This window comes from Mesoplodon bidens (assembly GCF_964165515.1).
Source record: "Mesoplodon bidens genome assembly, chromosome: 2".
Classification (NCBI taxonomy): Eukaryota; Metazoa; Chordata; class Mammalia; order Artiodactyla; family Ziphiidae; genus Mesoplodon; species Mesoplodon bidens.
The window spans coordinates 31,838,082-31,855,075 of record NC_138177.1 but is presented as its reverse complement, the minus strand read 5'-3'; the positions used below and the strand labels follow the sequence as shown (position 1 = coordinate 31,855,075).

General features: G+C 38.6%; 1 protein-coding gene across 2 annotated transcripts in view; it reads right to left on the bottom strand.

The window, feature by feature from the left end:
• The window catches only part of KLHL20 (kelch like family member 20), a 77,479-nt gene extending 75,685 nt beyond the window's left edge, over nucleotides 1-1,794 (bottom strand). The window contains exons 1-2 of one of the 2 annotated variants that reach the window (XM_081254576.1): nucleotides 1,668-1,794; nucleotides 683-746 (exon numbers count right to left, since the gene is read on the bottom strand). In XM_081254576.1, coding sequence (XP_081110702.1) covers nucleotides 683-705 — 23 coding nt within the window. In that variant the 5' untranslated portion in view covers nucleotides 706-746; nucleotides 1,668-1,794. The remainder of the gene's footprint in view (nucleotides 1-682; nucleotides 747-1,667) is intronic. The other variant, XM_081254577.1, reaches the window with a different exon arrangement.
• Between the last annotated feature and the right edge of the window lie 15,200 nt (nucleotides 1,795-16,994).

The window sequence follows — 16,994 nt, the reverse complement described above, 5'->3', positions numbered from 1 at the left end:
AATACAGTTCAATAAATGTAAAATGAGTTTTACAAATGAAGAAATAAAAGTGGGCTGATTTTCAATAAGGATTTGAGTCCTATTTGTTGGAACAGATTGAGAAAAAGCATTACTAAAATTCTAGGGTTAGGAGAATTGTCTATGTTTTCCCACATACTGTTCTATTTTTCTATGGACTAAGTTATGTCCAATAACTTTTTTAGTCCTCAATCAAACTTCCCTGCAATGCAGCTATTTTAATTAACAGAACAAATGTATTAATGAACATCAATGAAATAATCAAAACCATAATTAGACATTCAGTACAGTGTATTATAAGCAATCATTAGTCTTATATGGCAACAGAATCCTCTACATTCTATGGTGAAGACTATAATAAACCCATACAGTATCACAGTACACTTAGTGATTACCACAAAAAATTACCATGCAAAAAGGAAAACTGAAGTGTTAACTACATAAAACTCACAGCACTCTTTAGAAATTTAAGTTTTATATCTTACTCTATTTAAAAAGCTATTAATTCCTGATACTACTTTTGATTTATTTTAGAACAAGAATCATTAGTTACAAGCAGAATTTGGTAAGATTTGAAAACGTTTAAAATTTTTTTAAATGAAGCCCTGGATTATTATGTGAATTGCATTTAGTGAAACCGAAGGTTTTCTTCCTAAATGCCTACCTGCGCATTGGCTTTCCTTCCATGCAACATGAAAAGTACCCTTCACCACACTCTAAAGCCGAACCTAAGACAATAGAAAAGCAGTACTTAAAAACTATTTCTGATCTTTCCGATAACAATCTCTATACAATAATTTCGTTCAGTGATAAAGAACTTTATATCCTATTATACGACAGGCCTTTTGCAGATGCACAATCATAACCCTTACCTAGTACCTTTAAAATGACCATCTTTACTCTGAATGCTAAAAAGATTCTATGTGAATGTGAGGGTAAGTGCGCTAAATAGTCCCGACTGCTAGGTTAGTCTTGTCTCTCTTCAAAAAGTGCTTTGGAGACATTTAACTTTGAGCTATCAAGTATATCTACAGAGTATTCACCAGATACCCATAGCAGTACTAACATGATAGATCAGATAGGGAACACGCTGGTTTAACAACGGATCTGAAAGCTGTTAAGTTGTCCCGAAGGGACAGGAGTAGGAGCAGTCACTTGCCTTTAAAAACAAACAACTCCACTTTCGATAGCCCGGGCAGATAGAACAGGGTAGAGAAACTATGGCTCCAGACTAACATTCTCTTTACAAGCCCTTCCCTCAATTCCCGAAACAATGTCCACCACCCACTTGGCAAGATTTCGCTAGGTCCCGAGGGTTAAGTGGGACTCACGATATCCACTTCCTTCCCCGCAAATTCCAACCCCTGTCTAGGGAAGTTGTCCAGGGTGCGGAATCCCACGCCCTCAGGCAGAACGGCCCAGCGCCTCCCCTGGCTCCGGGGTAGGGCTGTCAGCCAGCTCGAGCGCAGTCTGGTGCCCCGCAAGGCCCAGTCCCAGTACCCCAACAGTCCCTTCCTGTTGCCGACTGACAGGCGGCGGGAGACGCACGGCCCCTACCCAATGGGCAGCTCGGCAACTTGGGACCACAGATTTGCAAAGCGAGTCCTGGGTGCTGTCCACTGTCCCCTGCTCTAAGGCTGCTAACCTACCGGCTCCGACACTTTCTTCTCTGCAGTAGGCTCCTCTACCTCCTCCGCCCGCCGCCTCCTCTCTGGCCTCTTCTCTGCCTCGGGTAGCGCAAGGAGGATGCCGCTCCTAGAGCTTATTTCCTCCACACCCCCCGCCCCACTTCAGCAGCAGGAAGTAGTCCTGTTTCTAAATCGTTCCCTCTGGAACCCACGTACTCTGCCAAGAGGTTCCGGCGCGGATAAGGAAGTAGATGCGCCCTTTGTTGGGGGCTTAGGTCCCTTCAAAGACTGCCAGTCCTCGTTACCAGTTCCTTGTATCCTGACGGTGACCACTGTGCTAGTTCACCGCTGAACTGGCAGTATTTAAATACTGAAGACTTCTTTCTTCTCCCCATCAGAAGCCAATAGAAAGATGGGAGGAGTCACAGAAAGCCAGGAATTTTGATTTATTTGTAGCTGGCGCGTTTCCTGTTGGCACAATCCTTTCCCTTATTGTGGATTGAATGATTGACACATGCGTACATGCAGTCGACATACATCTGTTAGGCCCCATATATCTAATAGGCTCCAGATTTCCCAGTTTAGCTTCCAAGACACCAGGGTTTTACTCAGGCTTTTAAGGCTATGTCAGCTTCCCTTTCACTTAGTATTCTACAAGAGACACTTCACCAAACACTTCTCTGAACTCACTTTAGTATTACTGAGGAAAAAAAAAGTCTTTATCAGTTTGTCCTTTGCCTGATTTTCCCATAGCACACAGCACCCTAATTTTCACTATATGTTTAGAAAACAAACAAGTGATAGGGTGGGGGATACAATTTCAGGAATATCAGTGAAAGACTGTTGCTGGTTTCCTGATAACTATTATAGGCTGAGCATGAACGTAACCAGATTTTCTTTAGCTGTTCTTCACATGGAATCTACACAGATTTTTGCAGTTGTGTCTGAGAGGGAAAGAATGCATTTTGTTAATTAGCTTCTAGTGGGAAATGCATGGTCTTTAGATCCAGACACCGATAGTTTCAAATCCTAGTCCTGTGATTCACCAGATTTGTGATCTTGGTCAAATTTCTTAATCTCTTAGGCATTAGTTTCTTTCGTGTAAAAGGGAAATAATACTCTTTATACAATTGTTGAGAGAAGTAAATTATAATGAAGATCATGTGTGTCTGGCACTTAGTAGGCACTCAACAAATGTCAGTTTTCTCTCCTCTTTCTTTAAATGGACTCAACTGAGCACTTATTGCATGCCAAGTACCATGCTAGGCTTTGGAAATACAGTCGTGAACAAGACAGACACCATCCTGAAGCTCTAGTGATCATTTATGTGGTTATGATGGTTGACTTTTGAACAACTTTTTCATTATGAGTAATTGGTCTAAACCATCTCCATGCAAATGACCAATACCGACTAATGAGAAATCAGAGGAAATCTAATGGGGACTGTGGGGTAGGATTTCCTAGCATTTTTAGAAGAGATTCAGGAAGAAATAGCATCTTTTCCCTTTGGCCATTGTTGTGCCTGGATGAGACACCTGGAAGACCACAACCGTTTTGCAACTATGAGGGAAGGCAGAGGAGAATGAAGCTAGACAATAAGGATGGTAGGGGCTTCCCTGGTGGCGCGGTGGTTGAGAGTCCGCCTGCCGATGCAGGGGATGCGGGTTCGTGCCCTGGTCCGGGAAGATCCCACATGCCGCTGAGCGGCTGGGCCCGTGAGCCATGGCCGCTGAGCCTGCACGTCCGGAGCCTGTGCTCCGCAACGAGAGAGGCCACAACAGTGAGGGGCCCGCGTACCGCAAAAAAAAATAAATAAATAAATAAAATAAGGATGGTAGAACAGAGAGATTGAAAGAATTGGGGTTCTTGAATGTAGTTTTTAAACTACTCATTCTCCCTTGCCCAGACACTTCCCTATTGCTGGACTTGTAGTTATGTGAGATAATAAATTTCCAATAAGTGAGTTGGGGTTTTCTATTAATTGCAGCCAAAAGCATACTAGTTTGTGTAAAAGGATATAGACAAAATAAACAAGTAAACAAATAAGTAAAATAATTTCAGTCAGTGGCAAATGCTATCTAGGAAGGAGCTAAACAGGTGATGTTATGGAGAGTGACTATTTGGAGAAAGGAGAGGCTGCTTTAAGTAGCATGATCAGGTAAGTGCTCTCTGAAAAGGTGGGTTGAGATCTGAAAGGTGAGGGAGAAACAATCCAGGTGGAAAGCTGGGAGACGAGTGTTTCAAGTGGAGTGAATAGCAAAGGGAAATGACCTGAGACATAAATAAGCTCATCCTGTTCAAGGAACTTAAAAAAGCCACTGTGACTAGGAATAATATTAGATATGAGGTAAGAAAGATAGGCAAGAACAAGATCATATATTGTCTTGTAGGATATTGTAAGAAGTTCAGTTTTATTTTAAATTCTATGGAAGATATTTCGAGATATTTCAGCTCAGTTTAGGTTTAACAGTTGATCCTAAATTCAAAACCTTGAAAATTAGAGGAGGAAAATGTGGAAGTTCCATATTAACTATAGGGACAGTCACATGTGGGAAAGAATACAGATCAATATTTCCAGAACTGTTCTTGCTATGGCTGATGGAAAATAAAGGCAGATTTTATTTGATTAAATTGGGGACTTTAATAAAGAAATTTTTCCTTGGTAGAATTCAATCATACAATTAATTAACGGCTATAATCCAAAATAACTGCCATCCATAGCTAATCATTAGTCCCAGAGTGTGTTAATGACTTATAAAAGGAACCAAATGTAGGCACTAAGATAGCTCTCAGTTTACTTTTTCATCTGGGAATTTAAGGTTGACTTCAGGTGCAAAATAATAAGACTAAGCCAGAAAGCAGTGAGTTTTGAGTTGGGGATAGGAAATCCTAGGGAGTTTTAGGATATCAGGAGGGGTATGTGGCTGGTTTTAGGTAGATTTAATTTTTTTTTTTTTTTTTTTTCAGTACGCGGCCCTCTCACTGTTGTCGCCTCTCCCGTTGCGGAGCACAGGCTCTGGACGCGCAGGCCCAGTGGCCATGGCTCACGGGCCCAGCCACTCTGCGGCATGTGGGATCTTCCCAGACCAGGGCACGAACCCGTGTCCCCTGCATCGGCAGGCGGACTCTCAACCACTGTGCCACCAGGGAAGCCCTAGGTAGATTTAATTTAAATCTATGATTTAACATCCATGAACTTGAACTTGGATATCTTGTGTAAGCAACCCAAATTGTGCTTATATAAACTCCTCTGTAAAGTGGAAAACAATTTTACAATATTCATAGTGCTATAGGAAGTATTAGATAATATTCACCACAAATTCTACAAAAATAGCCTTAAAATCAAAACACTAGGAGAGAGAGATTATCCCCACTCTATAGAGGAGGACATTGAGGCACATATGTGTTAAATGACTGAGTAAGATTCTGCAGCTAGTTAGCATTAAACTAGTAAGTGATAAAGTATAGAGTTAAATAAAATCAATCTAATGCCACTCCCCCTCATCTTATAATTAAAAAATTTGTCATATGAATTGTAAGAGACTCTTCTACACAAAATGAAAAGGCACCCTACTAAATGGGAGAAAATATCTGCAACACATATATCTGATAAGGGGTTAATATCCAAATATATATAAAGAACTCATACAACTTAATGGCAAAAAACAAGCAAAAAAATCAATCTAATTTTAAAATGGGCAGATGACCTGGATACACATTTTTCCAAAGAAGACATACAGATGGCCAATGGGCACATGAAAAGTTGCTCAGCATCACTAATCATCAGGGAAATGCAAATCAAGACCATAATGAGATATCACCTCACATCTTTTAGAATGGCTATTCTCAAAAAGACAAGAAATAAGTGTTGGTGAAGATGTGGAGAAAAGGGAATTTTGTGTACTGTTGGGGGGAATGTAAACTAGTGCAACCACTATGGAAAACAGTATGGAGGTTCCTAAAAAAATTAAAAATAGAACTACCATATGATCCAGAAATTCTACTTCTGAGTATTTATCTGAAGAAAATGAAAACACTAACTCGAAAAGATATATATACCCCCAAGTTCATTGGACCATTATTTACAATAACCAAAATATGGAAACAACCTAAGTGTCCATCAATGGATGAATGGATAAAGAAAATGTTATATATATAATGGAATATTATTCAGCCATAAAAAATAATGAAATTTTATCCATTTGTGACAACATGGATGGACCTTGAGGGCATTATGCTAAGTGAAATAAGTCAGACAGAGAAAAACAAATACCATATGATTTCATTTATACAAGCAAACAAAAAACAAGCTCATAGATACAGAGAACAGAATGATGGTTGCAAAGGCAGGAGGTGGGTGAAATGGGTGAAGTAGGTCAAAAGGTACAAGCTTCCATTATAAAATAAGTAAGTCATGGGGATGTAATGTACAACATGGTGACTATAGTTTATAATGCTGTACTGCATATTTGAAAGTTGCTAAGAGAGTAGATCTTAAAAGTTCACATCTCAGGCTTCCCTGGTGGCGCAGTGGTTGAGAGTCCGCCTGCCGATGCAGGGGACATGGGTTCGTGCCCTGGTCTGGGAGGATCCCACATGCCGCAGGGTGGCTGGGCCCATGGGCCATGGCCACTGGGCCTGCACGTCCAGAGCCTGTGCTCCGCAGCAGGAGGGGCTGCAACGGTGAGAGGCCTGCGTACTGCAAAAAAAAAAAAAAAAAAAAAAAAAAAATCTGTAAGACTAGTCGGCACCTAATTCAGAGGTTCTAAATCTGAGTGCTGTGTATGCCTTCAGTATACTGTGAACCCTCTGCATTTCTTCTTTTTCTTTTTTTAAAGTTTTTAATGGAGTATAGTTCTTTACAATGTTGTATTAGTTTTTACTGTACAACAAAGTGAATCAGCTATACGTATACATATATCCCCTCTTTTTTGGATTTCCTTCCCATTTAGGTCACCAGAGAGAACTGAGTAGAGTGAAGGCATGTGATGTGAGTGCCTCCAGAGTCCCGTTGCTTTCATTAAGCAGAAAGTGACCTAACTTAGTTTAGAATTTCAGATCTGTTCCTTGTCTCCTACTAACCCTCCAGTCATATGATGAATAAGTCATTAGCTAAGGAAAAGCAAAGTTATTTCACAAAATGGGTTTATTTTGTGGTAGAGAAGCAATGTAACATTTAAGCAACACTAACCACTTACAAATGGGTACCATTTAAACTAATTATTAATGGCTTATAAGGTAAACAGAAACTGAGGTCCATAGAAATGGAGGCAGACTTTAGAGCTATTCCCAGATGTGAAGAAATAGAAGATTTAAAAAAAGTAGAACTCTAAGCATGCTGTGAGCATATTTCTGAGGAAGAACATAGTAAATCCCCTTAGATGAGTTTTAGTCAGATACCAGTTTCTCAAAACTGCATATACAGAGTAAGAGTGAGAAATTCTTTGCCAAGGACAGCTAAAAATCTGAGTTTTTCATGACATCATGATACATCTGATTATAGCCCTGGGTTAGAGCCACAGGGATTTGTATAATCCTGAGTAGCTGATCGTGATCTGAGACATTAAATTTAGAGAACTTACTTACTTGGATATGTCAGATTCCCCCAAGGCTCAAGGAGGAGCCACCCATGCAGAATTTTGAAAGCAAAATTTTGAAAGCAAAAGTGTCTTTCAAGAAACAAAGGCAAAATCAAGATTTTTTTTGACACATAAAAATCTGAAAAAACACTAGGATTAGAAGGAACAATCTGTGGAGTGTACATAGGGGTGGGATTATTCTCACCAGTCAGAGTGAAAAATCCCATAATTCACAGGACATAGGGTAAAGTACTTAGAAGAGTGTAGCCTCAGTAGTGGGACAAAATTATCCCTAGATTAAAGATTGCTCTGATATTGTGTAACAAAACTTGAGCGTAAGTCTTGAGAGAACAAATTGTTTTCAAGTAGTTTAACTGCATTCCAGAACAGAGTTTAGGAATATTTATAAAAATACCAAAATAAACAATACTGAACAAAGTAAAAATCACTATATTTGGTATCAAATAAAAAATTACAAGGCATTCAAAGAAGCAGGAAAATATGACTCATAATGAAGAGAAAAGTTAGTCAGTGGAAACAGACACAGAAATGGTACAAGTGATAAAATTAGTAGACAAAGATAATAAAAGAGTTATTAAGACTATATTCCATACTTTCAAGGAGGTAGAGGAAAGATTGAACATATTAAGAAGAGACACAGAAGATATTAGAGAAAGACTCCAGCTTCTAGATATGGAAGCAAAAATGTGTGAGATGAAAGATTCACTGGATAAGATTAAAAACAAATTAGACAATGCAGGAGAAAAGATTAGTAATCTTGAAGACATAGCAATAGAAACTATCAAAAATGTAACAGAGAAAGAGACTGAACAAAATGAACAAAGCATCATTGAGCTGGGGAACAACTTCAAGTGGCCTAATATATGTGTAATTGGAGCTCCTGAAGAAGAGACAGGGGTGGGTTAGCATAAAAAATAGTTTAAGAGATATTGGTTGAGAAGTTTCAAAATTTCATGAAAACTGTAATTCCACAGATGCAGGAAGCTCAATAAACTCTGAGCACAAGACATGTGAAGCAAACTACATCAATGGATACCTTAATCAAATCAATTAAAACCAGCAATAATCAGGAAATCTTAAAAGTAGAAAAAAGACACATTATATGCAAAGGAACAAAAAAGAATGACAATAGATTTTTTAATAGAAAACAGTGCAAGTCAGAAGACTGGTGCAGTACCTTTAAAGCATTGAAAGAAAAAACCTGTCAACTTAGAATTCTATACCCAGCAAAAATGTCTTTCAAGAAACAAAGGCAAAATCAAGATTTTTTTTTGACACATAAAAAAACTGAAAGAACTCATCACTAGCAGATTTGCAGTACAAGAAATGTTAAAGGAAGTCTTTCATGCAGAAGGGAAATGATATGCAGTAGAAATCTGGACCTACATAAAGGAACAAAAACTACCAGAAATGGTAAATATGTGGGTAAATGTGAAAGAATATTTTCTTATATTTAATCTCTTTAAAAGATTAATGACTGTTTATAGCAAAAATAATAACAATGTATAGTTTGGTTTATAATATATGTAGTAGTGAAATGAATGACAACAATAACATAAAGGCGAGGAGGGGGGAAATGGAAGTATATCATTGTAAGGCTCTTATATATTTACATACATGAAAGCCTTATAATTTATTTCACAGTAGACTTTAGTAGTTAAAGATGTATACTATAAACCCTAAAGCAGCCACAAAAAACTCCAACAAAACAGTTACAGCTAATAAGCCCACAAAGGAGACAAAATGGAATAATAAAATATATTTATCTAAAAGAAGGTTAAAAGAAGGAAAAAGGGAATGAAGAGTGAATGGCACAATTACAAAACAAATAGCAAGATGGTGAATATAAAAGCCTACCATATCAGTAATTTCACAGTAAATATAAATTGACTAAACACTCCAATTAAAAGGTAGAGATGATCAGATTGGATAAGAAAAAGCAAGACAACTATATATTGTCTGTAAGAAATTCACTTTAAATTAAAATGTATAAAGCATATTATAATAAACATTCTATATCCACTGCTTAGTTTAAGAAATAAAATGTCACAAATACAACTGAAGCCCCTTATATAAGCTTCTCGATTCTTTATCCTCCTTGCATCACAAGGTAAACATCATTCCAAAGTTAAAGTTATTGCTTTAACATTACTATGCATTTTCTTTGTATTTATTTTTACTACATATGTATATGTAGTGTGTATGTGTGTGCATACGTTTTTAAGATTTATATAAATGATTCCAAAGTGTATGTATTCTCCTGCAACTTGCTTTTATCCCTCAACATTATTTGTTAAGATTTATCCCTGTTGATCAATGAAGGTTCCATTGTAGTGGTTTATAAATGTGGTGCTGGACCAACAGCATCGGCATCACTTGGCGATGGAAATTCTTAAGCCCCACCACTGACCTCCTGAATCAGAAACTCTGGAGGTGAGGGCTGGTAATCTGTGTTTTAATAAGATCTCCAGGTGATTATAATGTATGTTAAAGTTTGAAAACCACTACTCTAATTTATTTATTTTCACTGCTGTATAGTATTCTATTGTGTGAATATATCACAGATTTTAAAAAAAACTATTATCCTACAGATGGATATTTTGGCTGTTTCCAGTTTTCCCTATTATAACTCTACAGTGTAAATTCTTGTATATGTCTCTTGTGTACACCTGTAAGAGTTTCTTTGGGATATGAAGTAGGAATAAAACTGTTAGGTTGTATGCAATGCATTTCTTCAATTTTACACTAGCCAAATTGCTCTGCAATGTGGTTATATGACAACAACAGCAAGTCCTACTACCACTGCTACTACTGCTGCTGCTGTTCCTGGCAAATACTTACATAGCATGCACTGCATGCCAGACATTTTTCTAACTGCTTTTCTTAGATTAACTCATCAATACTCTAGTCCTCTTGAGGTAGAGGCTATTATTACTGTCATTTCAATCATACAGGTGGCACCAAGACATTAACTAACTTGCCCAAAGTCAAGTTAAGCCAAAGAGGCAGAGCCAGGACTTGAAACCATGCAAAATGGCTCTAGAGTCTATGCTTTCAGCCATAGTGCTATGCTGCCTCTCCCACTAGTGGTGTCTGAGAGTTCTTGTTGGTCTATATTATCATTTGGCTTGGCATTTCCCAACTTTAAATTTGTTTTGCCAATATGATGTGTATAAAATGGTAATTCACTATAGTTTAGATGTACATTTCTCTGATTATTTAGTGCAGTCAAGGCATATTTTCATGTGTAGCCCCCATTCAGATTTCTCTTCTATAAATTGCCTGTTGTGAAAAATGTCTTCAAAGTGACCCTTAGCTTCTTCTACAACGTGAGGAAATTATAATGAGGAGGGTATAAAAATGTTAAGGACTGCTGCTAACCAATGACTGAGTTTTTAAATACTTGGCCAGGATAAGAGTAGTCTCTCCTATTTTTATAAAGCTATGATTCATTCTCCACCCCACTGCAATCCGATTTGTGCTTGTGCTAACTTTTTCTTTTTAAACTGGGGCGTTAAATGTAAACCAACCCTTTCTATTTATGTCAAAGTCTAAAAACATCCATTTAGAAATATGAATACAATAAACCTGACATTTGCAACAACCAAAGGATTTTTGTCACCCCTAGTAAGACTACGCCTTTGGGAAAGCTGCATTTCTAGTTGAAAATATCCCTGAAATAGATTTTACCTGGATTGGGTGTGAGGCAGTAATAACAGCCAAACAAGTCGTCAGGGGCTGCTGAGGTTACCTTATAATCTTTCAATTAGAAATTACACCTTTTTTTTTTTTAGAATAGAGGTTATCAGGTGCTGGAAGGAGGGTGATGGGAAGTTATTGTTTAATGGGTATAGAGTTTCTATTCGGGATGATAAGTTCTGGAGGTGAACAGTGGTGATGGTTGTACAACACTGTAACTTACTTAATGCCACTGAATTGTACACTTAAAAATGGTTAAGATGGTAAATTCTATGTATATTTTACCACAAAAAAATCACTAAGTAGAAAAAAAGAAATTACATCTTTTCTGCTGTGTATAAAATATTATGCTTGGACCCAAGGTTTAGCAGTAAATAAGACTCACAAGGTTCCTTCTTTTATGGAATTTCATTCTTGAGGAGACAGGGGTTCTAAAATGAAACCATGAATTACACAACTAACTGTTTAATCACTACTGGGATAATTGTCTGAAAGAGACCTCTAGCATGCTAAAGAAGATATATAGTAGGGAGCCCAGATCTGGTCTGGAGGATCAGGGGCAGTGAGATGGACAGTCTCTAAGATGGCTCCTGTCTTGGTTCAGGCTGCCATGACAAAATACCACAGACTGGGTGGCTTAAACAACAGTTCCGGAAGCTGGGAGGTCCAAGATCAAGGTGCCAGCTGATTTGGTTTCTGGGTCCCACATCCTTATAGGCCTTATCTTCAAATGCAGTCACATTGAGACTTAGAGCTTCAACATGTGAATTGGGTGGTGGTGGGGCACAAATTAGTTCATAATAGGCCCCAATGTTCTCTGCCTCATGGTATTCATGCCCTTGTGCAATTTCCTTCTTTGACTGTGAGCTGTATCTAGTAATTAACAAATAGAATATACTAAAAGTGATGGAATGTTACTTCCAGGATTAGTTAACAAAAGGACTGTGGCTTCTGTTGTGGATGTCTTCTCTCACTTGCTTGTTCTGACGGAAGTCAGCTGCCATATTGTGAGATGCCCTATGGAGAGGTCCTCATGGCAATGAAGAGAGAGAGACCTCTGGCCAACAGTCAGTGAGGAACTGAAGCCCTCAATCCAATAGCCCATGAGGAACTGAATCCTGCCATCAGCAACGTGAGTGAGGTTGGAAGCAAATCTTTTCCCAGATGAGATTTCAGACTTTGTCGATAGCCTGACTGCAACTTCATGAGAGACCTTGAGGCAGAAGCATCCAGCTAAGCCATGCCTGGATTCCTGATACACAAAAATTGTGAGATAATAAATGTTTGTGTTTTCAGTTACTAAATTTTGGGTAACTTGTTATGCAGCAATAGGTAAGTAGCACAAAAGATTTCCAAAAGAGGGAGTGACTCTTACGTAGGAATATGAAGGATGAGGGGAGTTACTAGGTGACAGAGTTTGAAGGGAGGGAGGAGTGTTCTAGACAAAGACACAAAAGCCAGAGAGGCAAGGACATCTTGGCAAGAGTTCACTGGAGAGAGCAGTATGAGACAAAGCTGGTGAAATGGGAAAGTGCTTTGGAAAGTTCAAGAAAATAACAGGAGGAATGAGCACAAATCAGACAATGAAAGAGCATTTTCCTAGTTGCCTAGATGCATCCATAGAATTATAGGGTGGAGAGCACCATGATGAGAGCCAGGAGACCTGAGTCCTAGTGCTAACTCTGTGACCTCAATCAATCACTTGGTCATTCTGGTCCTCAGTTTTCTCATCTGTAAGATGGAATCTGAATTCTTCACAACTCTCATTCAAGAGTCATTATAGTTATATGAAACCTATATGAGGAAAGCCATAAGACACTCCTGAAAGAAACACAAGTAGGCTTGAGCAAAGAGAAAGACATCCTATGTTACTGGAGAAGGAGACTCAGTTTCATAGAGATGACAGTGTTCTATAAATTAATTTATAAATTTAATGCAATCCAAGTAAATCAATATCAGAGTTTTGACAGAGCTAGATAAGTTGATTATAAAGTTCATATGGAAGAATAGACAAATGAGAATACCCAGAAATAGCCTAAAAGTAGAAACAGCAAAGGGGAGGGCTAGCCCTAACATATTATTACAACATGTTCTGAACCTCTATAATTAAAACTGTGATTTTGGTGTATGAACAGACAGATGAATAAAGCAGGGTAGAAAATCCAGAAATAGACCTAGGAACACATGGACATTTAGCATGTGATAAAGGTGATATCTCAAATCAGTGGGGGAATATATGGACTGTTGCATAAATGATACTATACAACTATGGAAAAAGATAAAATTGAATGCATTCCATATAAGGAGTTGAACCCCAGTGCAGTCTCAACAAAGGCCTCTGAAGACACTATGAGAAGCTCAGAAGCAGGGATGGCCCCTCAGAGTTTTCACAAGTTGGAATACAGGAGCTGGGTCTTTCTATCACACAACAACCAAATGTATCAGAAGTTTAAATGCAAATAATGAAAGTATAAAAATAGTACAGGAAAACACAGATGAATTTTTTTTATTAAGTGTGGAGGAAAACTTCCCTGTGATTCAAAAGCTAGAGGCAAAAAGATAAATTTGACTGCATAAAAATTTCCATGGAAAAAATATTACAAATGAAGTAAGAAAATGACAATTAGGAAAAACATATTTGCAATACAGAATTCATAATGTATTACATCCATGGCTCTAAAAAATGGAGAAAAAAAACAAATAATATAGATACTTGGGCAATATATGGACAGGCAGTTCACAGAAATAGAAATGGCCCTTAACACTTGAAATTATATTCAGTCTTATTCATAATAAGATAAATGCAAATTATAGCTGTACTAAGACATATCAGGTAGGCAAAAATCCAGAATTGGACAACATGCTATGTTGGCATGACTGTGGGGAAAAAGGCATTCTCATTCATGCCTAGTGTGTGTGCAAAATGATTGAACTTCTATGGAGAGGGATTTGGCAAGATTTAGCAAAATTGTATTTGCATTTACCTCTGACCAAGCAAACTCACTATCCCAAGGGAACACTTGCAAAAATTAAAAGAATTTATGCACCAGGCTATTAACTGCAGGATTCTTTGTGGGAGCAAAAGAATTGAAACAACTCCAAGGCTTCTCAATAGGGGACTGATTGAATAAGCAATGGGATATCCACATAATGAGGATTATGCAGCTAAAAAAAGAAGTGAGGACAATCTCTGTATACTTACGCAGCATGATCTTCAGGGTATATTGTTAAGTAACAAAACCTAAGTGAACAGTGTTTACAATATGCTAAGTTTGATTTAAAAAGGAGAAGAAATATGTGCAAGTGTATATATGTGTATTTACTTATTTTTTAAAAAACAAAGGAAAGATAAACTGAGAATTAATAAAAATGGTTAGCTAGAGGGGAAAGGAGGGAACAGGATAGAGGAATTAGAGATGGAAGCCAGATTTCTCTGAAAGTATTCAATTCTATATTTTTATTTATTAAATGTTCTTAATAACTAAAAATTAATTTAAGCAAGTTACATTTTTATTTAAATAAAATTTTATTTTATTATTTATTATTATATATTACTAAATAACATTTATTTTTTATTTCAATAAAATTAAAGGCATTTTATTTACGTCTTTAACAATTTTAAAACAAAATTTAATCAGAAGAGAAAAAAGCAATACCTGAATATTGAAAAACAAATGGGCCAAACTGTATGACAAATTGGTGGCATATGGTGAATCCTGTAATGCACCAGTCAGACATCTTTCTGGGAATGAGGGACGTGATCCACCAGCCACTAGAAGTGCTAGTGGCAGAGAGATCTCAGCTGGCAGCCCTTTCATGGAAGCACCTTGGTGGAAGAGAGGGGCTTCCTGCCCAAGGTCTCACTCCCTTCCTGGGGCAGCCTGCAGCCAGTAACTGGTTGACGCAGGGGTACAAGGTACAGCTCCTTTGCCCCATCTTGGGACAGCTCTGAAGGGCCACCCAACTTCAGAGCTCCCCAGGTGGTCTGCATCGACCTTTGTTGAGACTATATTGCAGCCCAGATTCTACCTGTGCCCTGTTTCCTTACCTTTCTTTCCAGGTGTTGCTCTCAGGAGCACTCCCTAATAAATTTCCTGCATGCAAACTCCATCTCAGCATATGCTTCCTGGGTCACCCAACTATGACAGTTGGTGCCAGGAATGCCAGGAGTGGGTCAAGAAGCAGTCACTAAGATGGTGGTGTTGGATCACCTGCTGCCAGGCTGGCAGAAGATATCATCACTTCTAGTAGAAAGTGTATAAATAGTCCCTGATGCAATTGCAGTGCATACGTTAAAAACTTTGACTATTAGCAAACTGGTGGGGAGGAAATATTCTAGTGGGTACAGTGTATCAGGTGTTAGAGATATATAGAAGAAATATGGGTGGATGTTGCTAAGCTTATTTGATGCTATGTAATGAAATACTGAGAGTGATTAATTGGTTATTAAAAACTAAACATGAAAGCTAAAGGGTTTCCCTGGTAACAAATATAGAAGCTCTCATCTTCTGCAACTGGAGAGCAGGAATAGCTGAGGACCAGGTCCAGGGCTTAATCATAAATGTAGCAGAGCCTCAAAGCAGTTTAAACTCTCAATATTGGCAAGTCTGGTATGCCAAGGACGTGGTGCTAATTAGGAAAAAGTGGGACCTTGACATATGGAATGGGGATATCTGGGTTCATGCACCTAAAATATTTAATTCCCAAAGGTCCATGAACACTTTGAGCCAAGGAAATGACTCCCACCTCCCCAGGGCTAGTGCTCCTCCTTTCTGCAGGACAACTTGAGCCCTTTCGGGGTCAGCTCTACCTTCCAGGCCAATACAGTAACTAGAGTTAAGTCACTAACTGGGGATGTGATGGACCTGATGATGAAGGAAAGGGACTCTACATTAAGGTGTTCAAGATCCAGGAGGGTACACATGATGATGGAGTAAAAGGGACTATATCCTAGGAGTTTAGGATGTGGGTGAATACACATGGGACTGAATTCTGAGAGTGCTGGATCAAGAGGGATAGAATACAGAGTTGAGTAAGGGAGTTTAATTAATTTGGAAGCACTCTCCTGGGATACAGGATTTAACAACCTGGCAAGGATCTCAGGAGATGGTGTAAACATGCAGTCAGAATGGTTTCATACATTTGGATAGTGATGGCCCATGCTAAATGAGGTAAAGATGACTGAATTGCCATGGAAGGCAGTAGAACAAGGGATTAAAAAGTTCAAAGAAGTGAGCATGCTAAAATGGATATACGTACTAAATATATAAGCCTGGAAAACTCACCAGGCAATAATATTCCATGGGACAGACCAGAGGATACACCATTTACCAAAGTAATAAGGAAGGTGCTAGAGAGAAGGGAACCCAGAATCACTAATAAGTTCAGTAGTGGCTCTCCTCTGTAGACCAGATTGATGGTAGGAGATGCCAATACAAAACTGGGCTCGCTGATTGCATTGGGGATGTTAGAGATGGCTCGAGAGGCTGAGCTGATGCTGCATGACCCATGGCCCCACCATAAAGCACATTATTAGCACAGACTATGCACCATGGTCCAAGGCCTCCAGGTAAACAAAGACAGGCAGGACAGACCAAGGGTTTAGAGGTTACCTCCAAGAAGCTGGGGGGAAAGGGCCAACTTTTCTTTGGACAAGGTTAATCCTTTTACTGTTCATTTTCTCACCAGAACTTTTTATCCTCATGCACCCTTTATCCTTCCGTCACACCCACTTCAGATCAAGCTGGATGTCTGAGCATTGCTGGAGAAAAGCACTTGACTCTGCAGGTTGGGGGTCACTTAAATTCAGGGTCTTCAACCTCATTCACCTCTTCAATATCATCAACATTTTTAAACTTTATTTTGTCAAATCTTCAAGCCCCTCACTCATCTCTTCCTCCCTCAGTTTAAGCATACTTTGTTCAAGGCCATCAGGCTTGGTTTCTTTAACTTCCAATACCACAGTCCAGAAAAATTATCTGTATCCACACCACTGCTACCTTTTCCATTTCAGAATTAGAGGACCAAGCCACGTTCCTCCTCTCTGAGG